The sequence below is a fragment of the Numida meleagris genome, chromosome 9, assembly GCF_002078875.1.
Source record: "Numida meleagris isolate 19003 breed g44 Domestic line chromosome 9, NumMel1.0, whole genome shotgun sequence".
NCBI classification, from domain to species: Eukaryota; Metazoa; Chordata; class Aves; order Galliformes; family Numididae; genus Numida; species Numida meleagris.
In genome coordinates this window covers 5,753,901-5,766,235 of record NC_034417.1, presented here as the reverse complement: position 1 = coordinate 5,766,235, position 12,335 = coordinate 5,753,901, and the positions used below count along the sequence as shown (strand labels likewise).

Here is a 12,335-nt window from a genome sequence, read left to right as displayed (position 1 = left end):
CTTGCCTCCAACACACAATGGGAGACCGCCACAAAGCTCAGAGCTACACACAGCCAAACATTTTTTGAATGAAGTAATAGTACAATATGTTTTATTTAAAAATTAACACAGAACAGATTTTCTCTCCAATAAGCTAGGAAGCCAAAATCAGAGCATGTGGAGTTTGGATGATGATAAAAGCAGCATCTGTTACAGAATGCATACAGCACCATGGAAAGATACTGAAGTGATACAGGCTACTGGTAGCTGGCTCCGATGCTATTTAGAGCAAGGAGAGCACTCCCAGAATTTCAGCCTTATTTTATGGGTTTGAGAAGTAAGAAGCTGCATAATATGGTCTATCCCAACACCATTTCTCCGTTACTTGTATGGAAAAAAAAAATAATCAGTGTTTCTGTGACTTAGTTTCTCCCTATATCAAATCAGAAGTACCCATACTGGTAGGTTTGGTGGTTGCTCAAAACCTCTGAAGGTATGGTTTTAGGTAAGTACAATATTACACATCTACTTTTAATATTCAAAAATACACTTTTAAACTAAGTTCATTAAAAATACTCATAAAATTAATAAAAACAATGCACATCCTAACTTCTTGACTATGTGAACATTTAGAATACATGGGGAAACCAACAGTTGTCTAAAAAATTAAATATAAAAAAATACAGACTTACGTTTGTGTTGCAGAGTTTATACTGCTTGTAGGCACCAATGCATACAATAGCTGCAGCCCTTTGAGGCTGGGGCTGACCCTGGACCATCGGGTGTGATGCAGACCCACGATGGCTTGAGTCACTGCTATGAAACAAGTTTTGAGATACAGGAAATGAAGATGACTGATAAACTGAGGGTCCAAGGACCTGATGACCAGCCTGAGGCCCGCTTTCTTCTTGATAAAGGCTCCCATGTTGGAGCGAAGGGCTGGCTGACTGGCTGTAAGCATTCATGAGACTTGGACTCTGATGAAATACGTTGTTCCTCGATGACTGTCGCTGCCTTCGAAGTTTCTGAGGCTGCTGGCCAGTATCAGTTTGTAAAGGTAAAATGTATGGCACTTTTCCATATCCATACTTTCCTGGACCAATAGGATTTCTGTTTCTGCTTCTAAAATCAGAGAAGAGAAAAAATGATTACTGGATTTGTAAGTGAAGGAGCTGTTAGAAATTCATATAACTCGCTACTTGTCTAAATTACTCAGTGCAAAGCAACAGTGGAAGGACAACGTTGTCATTCTTTTCAACCCTAGTACTCTCCTTGAAGATGGAAATTCTCAGAATCAGAGACATACTCCTAAAATTCATAACCATGTTTTTGAAGAGCTTGAGATACATAACAGCAGGGAATCCCTGCTGTGAATTTGGGTAACAACAGGGGAAATTTTGAATTCAGTATGGCAGAGATCATTAAACATTTGCATTCATTTAGAAGGCCTCCTGTGGTTCTGCTTCAATTGCTACTTAACAGATATAAACAGAAACAGAAAAAGGGTGAGGAACATCAAAATATTATTAAAAGACCTCTGGAAAAGAACAAATGCAGAAAAATATTCTTACTACAGTACAGTTTACTTTTTCTCCTTCTTTGGCCAACAGATTTGAATTGTACCTTTTAGAAATCCAAGAACCAGGCACTGAGTCAGGAGGACACAGGAGCCCAAGGAGTTGGATTCACTCATAATGGGTAGTTAATGGACAACCTCAGATTCAGGACTTGGAAACAGCATCACACAGGGATGCTGTCTGGTCACATCCAAGTTCCACCCCTGAGTACTGAGCCCTGAGCTTGCCAGGAGCACTTGCCAGCAGCAGGTGCTCACTGAGAGGCAGCTCTGTCTTCTACATACCCACAGAAACAAAGGACTCAGTCTAAAAGCTCAGCTCCAAAGTACAAGCAAAAAATCACAAAAGGAGTAATACATTTGAGTCATACTATTCAAAAGGGTTAATCCTGGAATTTTATCTGCAAGCAATAGCCCCACTTGCATTTATTTTCCTTCCCATCCTGCGCAGCTCAAAATCATGGCAGGACTTGACTTCTACTGCTGCAGTCTGAAGAAACAAGTTGGCAAAAATATCCCTTTCAGTAGAGAGCAATGTCTGAATACAGATGTTCTGGGTAACCTTTGCAGCTCAGGAAGGGAGATACTTTTAAAAATAAATTAAAAAAAAAAAGGTCCTTTGCCTCCTGTCCATAAAACATATTTATATATTTTAACGTGTATAATAGACTTGAACTGCAATGAAAACCAAAGGCTATAAGTTGATATACTTATTTTCTCGAAACTGAAATGTTACAGATGTCGGACAGCCAACAGATCAAAGACATTTCTTTGGGTTTGTTTTTTCTTGTGTTTGTTTTCTTCCTCACTCTTATGTTCTCCCAAGACTTTGTTACATGGAAACCATGGAAGTCACTTAACATTCTCGCTTTATGGGCACGTGGGGCTTTTAATCAATCTTCCTGGCTCAAGGATGTGTGAACAAGAGTGCTGATTTACCCTGGCAGATAAGCAGCCGGCACTCGAGCTGTTTATAGCAGTTAATCTGCTCTGTGACCGTGATGGTCATTCCTGAGGTAGGTTTTTGGTAGTTTCAGCAGAGAAAAGCAATACAGTGGTTTATAGCATTAAGGGAGGAAAAAGTAAGTGTCCTGTAAGGGAACAGGAGAGGAAATATAGAGAAATTATGAATGACAATTGGTTCAGAAGTTGAGACTAAAGTCAACTGGATTTAAACAACCACAGTTTGGAGCGTAGTTTGTTGGTGTGGAGCTTTTTAATGGCCAAATCAATTGATTCCCCCTTTGTTGCTGCCATTTCTCATTTTTAACATAGCATCTCATTTCCAGTAAGAGTAAACCAAATTTAAAACACAACTCCTCCTTTCTTCAGATTCTAGACATGTTTTGGCACTCTGGAAAAGCTTTGGCATTACAGTTCTCATGAAGCATCTTAGATTTTGGAGCAAACTGGTTCATCTTGGGAAACAGATACAACTCCTTCCTTACATTTGCCCTAGTCTCTAATGAGACTGACCAATAGCAGTTTCTTGACTGCAACTTTGTGCCAGTGCCTTCACAGGGTGAGCACAGGCTGTCAAGCCTATTGCAATTAGTTTTTAAAATATATGATCTACAGTCAGGTTGCTTGCATTTGGAATTAGGAAGAGAAAGCTGAGAGTAACAGAACAGTAAGCCATTTGCAGACCAGTGGAATGGCAGGAGTATGCCCCTCTCTCAGCCATCTAAATGCCAAATTCTTTACAGCTACAAACACTTCCACAGAGGAGCAGCGAGGCACATCGCCTGACCTGCCTGGAGGAAATGCTGCTCACAAACCAGGAGAGGTCAAGCAAGAGGGCAAAAATGAGACTGATGTTTGACTGTTAACCTCCAGTTCAGGGTCATGAATGAGAACTGAAAATAACTGAAGGATATGCAAGAAATGACAAGCAAACAAGGACTCTTCAGCCTGGAAAAGGGCAAATGGACAAACAGCAGTCTTAGGTATAGCATAAGTATATTAGCTGAAAGACTAAACTCATGGTTGAGGGCACAAAATGACCAAAAGCTACTGGAATCTCATCAAATTAATTGCAAAAACTTGAAAAAATTGATTTTGAGGGATTTCTCATTAAATGGTTGATGCTGCAACTAGTGTTCAACAACAGCCTCTTAGAATTGAAAGCAATAACAATGTTGTTACTGTTAATTCCTAATTCATCTTAGCTTTTTTTCTATGCTATAATTTGGAAATTTTGCTGAAGTCCCCACAAGTTCATTCTGCTCAGGTTGTACAGGAATAACTTCTTGTAGCTGGGAACTTCAAATTTCTTTCAACGTACAAACTGCTGGAAACAAAGTGGAACACTCAACTTCTAATTATTAACATCTTTATCAGTGTGTATGCATTCATTTAAACCACTATTGCCTGGATGCAAACTATTCAGAGCTCTGTGTTTTGCCTTAAAGCACCTTTCATTCATGCTTGGCAACATCCTTAAAAATTGGGAATGAAGTCTGTTGCAATGTAATTAAGCAGACTATAAAAATACCTTGGTGGTAATTAGCTTTTATATTCCTTGGGGAGCGTCAGGTGGAATTTATGATGTCATGCAGTAACAAAGAGGGAATGTTAATGTTTAGTAGATCCATACGCAATGAGAGAACAATGGGGAGAAGGCACTTAGGGATAGGAAAGAGGAGGAATATCAGACAGTGGCTATCATTAGCTTAATAATTAGAATTAAACTAACCTTCTTGACACTGTTTGGTTTATGCTAATTCAGCTCAGCTCTGATCTACCTGTAGGAGATGGAAGTAATTCAAGCCCTGACAGCTTACTGGCCATTTTGAGTAGACAGTTGCATTTTTCTTACCTTCTTCTCATAACCCACATTACACACTCCTCACCACAACGTGGTTTGGAAGCCCCTCTTTATGGTTTCTTGTTGTTGTTTGTTTGCATCACAACATAGGTCACAAGTGGGTCAAGAAAGTAACAACACTCCCCTGAACCTACACATGTCCAAGTATGCTAAAAACCAACAGGCTTTTCTTTCTCGACGTAGCAGCGGATGTTGTAACAGGAGCAACATTAAATTTATCAATCACATCTGTTGACAAAATCACAGTTTGTCAATATCTCTCAGACAAACACTCAGAAAGCCCAGTATGAGCAAGATCTAAGCATTAAATGGCTCTGACAAAGCTTTTACTATGGAAAAACAAAGAGGGAAATTATGCCACCAAGAAAAGAGTTGTCATCTAAAGGCAAATTACTGCTTAATAGAAAATATATGCTAAAAAGCAAGTAGCAGCACTGTTTCATGTCAGACATAGCCAGTAGACATCTTTGATCTACTGTGTTCATCTCAAGTAGAGGCATAACAGCTGTTTAATGCAGATCTGGCAACCTTGTTAGGCAGAATTCCCACATACACACCTCCCTGATAGTTCAGACAAATCTGTTTAGCTCTTTGATAACCAAAATGATGAGCACTCTTAAACTTAAGCCAACCTAAATATATACTTGAATTAAAAAATACATTTGCCCGGACAAGTACAAGAAATCAGTCCTTGCGTTGTTAGTATAAGGATTGTAGCTAATATATCTTACAACAATTACTGTTAGCTGGTTTCTTCTTGTCTATTAACAATCCCTCTTGTGCTACGGACAAGTGAGCTGACTTCACCAAGGACTCAGCCCTCACAGCACCAAAAAGGAAATTTGCTGTAGTAGCTTCTCCCAACCGTAGCGCTGAGCGTGCATGCCCCTCAACAGGCAAATAATCACATTATCACTGCTTCTGAGTGTATGAACTAAGAATAAAGCTTTGAACCTCAAGTATTCTTGAGGTTCACTAAGAAAGAAGTACTTACAGAGCTGGTGGGCAGGTAGGTTATCCACACTAAATGGAAACCCTCTTTGAACCAAGGACACCCAACATCTTTAAAATGCACAAGTAAGACTACAGATTTCCTGGGCTTGCACCTGCTCTCTGAAGAGCTCTTCACAAAGCCTCTCTCCCAAATAAATACCTTGTTCATTTTTCCCCTTTTTCATCACTTCCTTCCTCCTTACATTTACCCCTCTGTTCTCTAAGCAGAGGTTCCCTGGCTCACTTCCATCTGAAGCATAACTTGTTCTCTTTCTCTTCTGATATCAGACAGAATAAAGAATGTATTTTACATTAATTTTTCAGTACTTCCTTCCACTTGCCTATCAAAGTACTTCTCTTCTAAATGAAAACCTACAAGGTTGAACATTAGCAAAAGCTCTTGTTGATAACACCAAATAAGACTTGACCTCCAGCTGAAACGATGTCTTAAAATGAACCCAAAGAAGCTGCAATTCCTACGTTCTCAGATACCAATCTTTCACTCAATTTCTCATGGAATAATATCAAGTTCTTGAAACTTCCCTAAGGTAACATCCTTGAGCTACTAGGTTCACTGGAGTCAACGAGGAAAAATTGCACACCAGCTACAGGTTTGGTGATTTAAATGTTCTTAGGCACACATTAAGGTTTACTTTAAAAAGATTGTCCACCACGTATTTTTGGCTGCCTTACATCACTGTCTTATCCTGGTCATAACTGCTATCAAGTTTATACCCCATAGCATTTTAGCAGATTCTTTCACAACTATAATTTTTAATGAAAACGAATGACAAACTGGTCCTGTGGAATGTATTTCCATATGCTCAGAAGGGAGAGCTCTCAACAGCCAGGTTAATTTGCATCAAACTGCACTCAGTGTCACCTCTCAGTACTGCACCACAGCCCTGTGCAGTTCTGCATTCCAGATACTCACTTTTCACCAGCTTTAAATCAATCTGGAGAAAATCACTTAAACATGAATGTAAGAAGCAAGCCTTTTGACTCTGCTTTATGCTATGAAAATGCATGCCTATCTGCTCACTGACCTGGAAAATAGCCATAAAGTGGTGAGCAGTTAGCTTTACCAAATGTTTGGTCACAAGAGAGTTAAATCATCCCCACTGGGAATCTATCACACATTGGAAAGCAGAGCCATCATCACCAATTTTTTTTTTGCCACATTATACCAGATTATTCACACTTCATCAACACATTTCGTCACAATTAAATTGGTATAGGCATTTCTTTTACTCTGATTTTCATTATCAAGGTAACTAAAACAACATAACTAAATAATTTGTTTTACCTTTCTTGTAACTTTGGCAACCACTACGTGATTTCTGGATATTTCCTACTCCCCCATCCCACCCCTAGAATTCCCAAAACAAAGTTGGTTTAATTTTGTAGAGGAGTCAAAGAAAGATTTATTAAGTTGACGTTACACATTCTGTTTTTAATGAGTTGCCCTTTAATCCAGTGTGACTATAAAAAAATGTATTATGTTCAAGTGTATTGCATATGCATATGAGTATTAAAATTATTGTGAGCTTATTAGACAGGGCCTGATTCTCATAATTTCTATATTGCATTACAGGCAAAAAATATTTTTCCTGGTAGAATACTGATAATTTAAAAGGTCATTAGGTAAACTGTGACTTGGGTTAATACATGGCAGATACACACTGTCTATCAGAAACTAATTCTTCCATCCACAGAGATCTTCACTAATACACCAGTTAGCACAGAAGTGATACACTCAGTGCAGTCACCCTATGCTACCTTTTGCTGATCTCCCACCAAGTGCTGCATAACCTCAGCTGTGTTTCAACACTGAAACAGAACTCCAGAATTCAAACCCAGATCCTACTGTCCTCTTCTTCTGTGAGCAGAATAGTGCCTCCAGTGACAAGAATTTTAGTTCTGTCCCTTAGCTTTAAGGTCTGATTGAATAATGTGGCCATGGAATTAGCAGGTTACACAGCAGAAATCCAACACAAGTGACTACATAACCCAGCTGAGATGTATTATAACAATGGCAGGAGTTCTGTTGTACTTCTATCCCTTTCCAAGCACTCAGTCATTCACTGGACAAATGTACTGTCATGTCTTTGAGCATACACAAGCAGTGGGACAACTTCCCCTCCTCTCCTCCAGTCATCCCACTTCAGGAAAGGGTGAAACGCTCAGTAATCAGAAGAAATTTTCCAGGGTGGCTTGCAGTTATAGTATCACGTTAGGTTTTTACCTTTGATAATCCCATTCAAAGTGTGCTCGCAGTAGCATAATAAAAATTGATACTAATTAATAATAAGCAAGATCCAGAGCTTACCAGGGCATTAACACTCAGATGAGAGATAGGACAGCATAAAGCCAATCTGAGGCCAGAACGACTTCAGTTAGCTATTCATTCTGCCAGGAAATTCCTCATAGGGAGGTCTTTATCGCCATTAGATGTTTTGGAATTTTATTTAGAAGGAAAATAAACATCTCTCTCATACGGTTTTAAATCCCCTCAAGTGCTACCAAAATGAATTATTTGATTACCACCGCTGATATTAGATGTTTCTTGAAAATTTTCCTCAGAAATGGATCACATCCTTCTTTGTCTTCCCCAGCAAGCTTACATAACAGTATTGGGTTTGGGCTAAAGTGCATCGTGTTTTCTTTCCGTTAGGAAGAAGAGAGATAGCTAAGTACTTGAGCCAAGGTTTCTACTCCAAATGTTAAAAAAAATCAAAACAACAACGAATGCCCACATCAATAAGCAGAAAGCCTGAGAACTTGAGAAAATACTGCCTGCTTGAACCTGATTGTCTACATCTGTCCACCTCTACAAATTGGAGCCAGCTAGAACAGGTCACAAAAACTACATCAGAACATGCAGCTAATGATGCTTGAATTGGTTAAGGACACAACAACTGAATTGTCCCTTTAGAGGTTAATTTTCGACCTGACAACTGAGTAAGTCACATTTGCCTGGTCAAAGCACCTGTAAAAGGGGCAAAAGAAATATCTTCCTAAAGGAAGCTCTGTTTTGGCATTAAATGATACACTCTTCCTTTCCATTGCTCACAGACTCAGAAACGCACACTGACCCTATAAAGGGCACAACCTAGCACAGGAGACATTCACATCAGCTGCTGGCAGCAGAATAAAGACTACAGAGCTATGGCCATGTGCGAAGTTGATGATTTTTGGCGTATTTCCTCAGTCCAAATTTTTCCTCTCATTCCTCTTCCAAATATAAAAAGAGCTTTAAGGAAATCCTTTCCTTATTAACATATTTCTTTAAACTATTTATGTAAGACTGTTTTACCTATTTCATTATTCTAGAGATAAATGTAGTTTTTTCCTTCTGCTAGTACAAGCCATGCACGCCGGTGTTAAACCCAGCATGAAGCACCCTGAGCACTTACAGATGCAGACACAAGGTTCTGCCTCTCCTCCATGACAGCCCACTTGCAGGGAAGGTAAAGGTGACAACTGTAATACCAGCTGAGACTGCTGAAAAATGAAAAAAGAGGAAGCGAGTCCAGTTACCAACTACTGGTCTAATCCAAGTATTTTTAATGCTGCTTACCAGCTGACAACTCCAACTGCCCTGTGAGGGTGAGTGTGGGATGGATGATGGGGGAGAGCCCCACACAGAACAGGTCCCACCTAGAGCCAAGCAGTCAGTTTGAATGTGGAGAGAAGACAAAACCACAGTTCTATCACCAAAATAGAGATTTGGAAATGCAACATTTAAGAAGTACTAAAACCTAGCCCATGAATGTTATTTCCTTTCAAGATGCATTTTCTCTCTTAAAATATTTGCTATCCTTTGGCATGCCCTTATTACTTTTCCATATGTGCCTCTTTTTAAAGATATTCAAATGCAATCATATTCTCACATTATCTTCTCGTTCTCATTTGTTCTTATGGTACAGTATGCTTCACGCATTTTATCTTGATGAAGTAAAAACAAGACTTTGCTAATGGGAACCCAACTCTTCCAGGCTGAGAAGAGCTCCCTTTTTTTTTGCCAGTGGATAACCCAGGGAACTGTGAGCTTTCTTTTTGTGCTTCCATTCTCATCCCTGTGACTAGAATTAACTAACACATTTCAATTTTGCAAGAACTCAATTTAAAGCACAATGATGAAGAGGAGAACACGTGAACTTCAGAAATCAGGCTTCTAATTGTAGGTACCTCATATCTGAGCTTCTCAGGGAGCCCAGGTTTCTAGCCTAACACAAATGAATTAGCTTTCAAGAGCTGTAAATGTCCTTCTTCATAGACAAGGTCCTTTACAGTTTATCATATCTAAATTACATTTTGAATTTCACTAAATAAATGGAACCATTCTTTACCTGGAAAGAGGCAGAGAACTTTTCCACTTTTTGCTAAAGGGCACGCATACATTTGGCCGCTCTGAAGGACTGCTATTGCTGTTAAAATGTGTTTGTCTTGGAAAACATCCCATTTCATCCTACCATACCATCAAATGTGAGCTTATCTCAGTCACAAATGTTCATCCCTCTTTTATTATTTTATGAAAGTCTCCTAAAATGACAACTTTATATGAAAGTCCAAAACAGTAAATAGGAATATCCCAAAAAGTTTCCCATGACTGTACACGTTGTGAAAACACAGATTTTTTTTTTTTAATAGACATCATTTTCCATTATTACCCATTCAGTGGGCACTGAACACTGTTCTACAGTATAAAAATCATATCTAGAGTAACTTAATATTTTGAAATTCATTTTCCATTTTACCAGTAGGACCAGTAATCGCCTTTGTAAGGAAGGATTATCCTCAAGACTTTGTAAATTAAGGAAAACAATGAAGTTTGTCATTTTGATAATTTCATCTTCAGGCAACATCTTTGTTCTCATTCTGTTTTTACAGTCACCACCAAAGAATCTGAAAGTTATGCAATACAGCAGAATTAAAGCCACCAGGGACCCTCCTAACACAAGATGGAAATAACCTATTACGCAAATAAGATTAAAACACTGACCTTAAATCCACAGTCTTTTGCCAAGGGGCAGTGAAAGGGCAGTGGGGGTGGAAATCTACTGTGGTACAGAAGCTTGCACTGTACTTAGGAAAGTGCAAGAATTTTCAAAACTAAAGACCTCCATCATACAGGAAAGTGGAGTCATAGCAGACATCTCAATCATTTCAGTATTTCATATTGCAAGGCATTTACTGAGAAATAACATAGCTTCAGTTCTGCAAGCAGGAAAAATTGCTTTCTGCTCCTCGCCCTCATTTTCCAGCCGTAAGTGCCACGATTATTTCAAACTGTTCCAGTCCCTCCTGGCCTGCAGAGGCCACCAGAGCAGCAAGGGAGAGCCCAATGCCGGAGCCCCAGCTGTGCCAGCAGCCTGGCAACAGGTCTGTGACAAAGGCCAGGCCAGCTGGGATTTCCTTGGAGACTGGAAGTGCCAAGGGCTGGAGCAAATAGGGTTTGAATGACTTTGAGCCAATGGTGCAAGGCCAAGCTTCCAACATTAGTAATAACTCAGCTATGTACTACAACCTGTAACTGCTACGCTGCACAGCTGAGAACAGAAGTGCATTATGCTAAATGATTAAGTAGGAAAACAGAAAAAAGAAAATACGACTTTTGTTTCAATTCAGTCCTGTTAACACTGCTTAGAGAAGCCAACCACTGGCACGCACTGTGCTTTTATAAGAAGATCAACAATGTTACAATCAGCAATATTGCAGTTATACTCAGAACTTCTAGGCTGTCCATCTGCATGGGTTTGAAAGAAAGAATGAAAAAGCAGTGAATAAAGGAAATGGCTAACACGTAGGATGAACAACATCTGAACATCTGGTCCCACTCTGAAATTTTTCTTCATTGAGACAAACAGAAGGAAAAGAGCTTAATTTCTACTTTCAAATATTCTTTGCAGGGTCTGAGGATGTCTTTATCATCAGAAGTAAGCGAGTGATGCTGTCTTTTTTGAGGCAGGCTGGAACATTGCCTCAGGGTTATGTATCCTTTCTTGGCCTGGGCCAGTCAGTTATCTTTAAAAAGGGAAAAGGAATTATGGTTGACTGCTTCATCTAACAATCTTAAAGAATATAGGAAGAAAGAGACTTAAAAAAAAAGAAAAAAAAAATCTAACAAAAATAAATAAATCCCTCCATGCATTTTCCAAAAGAGGGTTGAGAGGGGAAAAGCCAGAGAACTCCCACCTGCTGGAACACATAATCTGAGAGAAGACAGACAGAATACATAACTTTTGGGAACATCCCCTCCCATAGGATCTTCCATGCCTGTTCTCCTCTGTTTCCAAAATGGAAATGTATTTGTTCTCTTTTCACTGATAGACAGATAGAAAGATAAAAGTCAATAGTTTTAGCTACAGGAAATGGCAGACTGGTTTCTAATAGGTGTTTTTCCAGAAAGGAGAGGTTGTTGAAATTAATTGTAATAGCACAGTTCCATCCCATCTTAAAGGCTGAACAGCAAATAGTAAAGAACTGATACACACAATGTTTAAAATAGTTTATGTATTAAAAAATCCACTTTTTTTGTTTGTTTCAAACAGGAAATTTTGCTAAAAGGTAGAAAACAAAAAAAAGGGAAGAGAGAAAACAGAAAGCACATAAATACAAACTCTGGGGAAAAAAAGGGAATAAAAAGAAAACAAAACCAGTTTTGATTAGAAAAAGCAAAAACATGGTTAGTCATTCTTCACCAAAAGTTTCATGAAAATTTTTTTCAACCAACTGAAATTAAAATGACTTGAAATGAAGAATCCAAGCTGTTACTTGTTAAGATTCTTCTTATTATGGAGAAGATGGAAACATCAAAAATGTAATGGAAAAGGTAAAAATATCTCAGTAAATTATGAAGCAAATTTTAAAGGTGCGTAAAATCAGCCCAGTGCAGTTATAGAATTATTATGACTGTCCTTCCTTGGGTATTATCACATCGTATCATCTCAGAAATCA

General features: G+C 38.8%; 1 protein-coding gene across 4 annotated transcripts in view; it reads right to left on the bottom strand.

The window, feature by feature from the left end:
- The window catches only part of THSD4 (thrombospondin type 1 domain containing 4), a 296,831-nt gene that overhangs the window by 220,159 nt on the left and 64,337 nt on the right, over positions 1–12,335 (bottom strand). For all 4 annotated transcript variants that reach the window (XM_021407464.1, XM_021407463.1, XM_021407462.1 and 1 more), the window contains exon 5: positions 672–1,101. In XM_021407464.1, the coding sequence (XP_021263139.1) occupies positions 672–1,101 (430 nt within the window). The remainder of the gene's footprint in view (positions 1–671; positions 1,102–12,335) is intronic.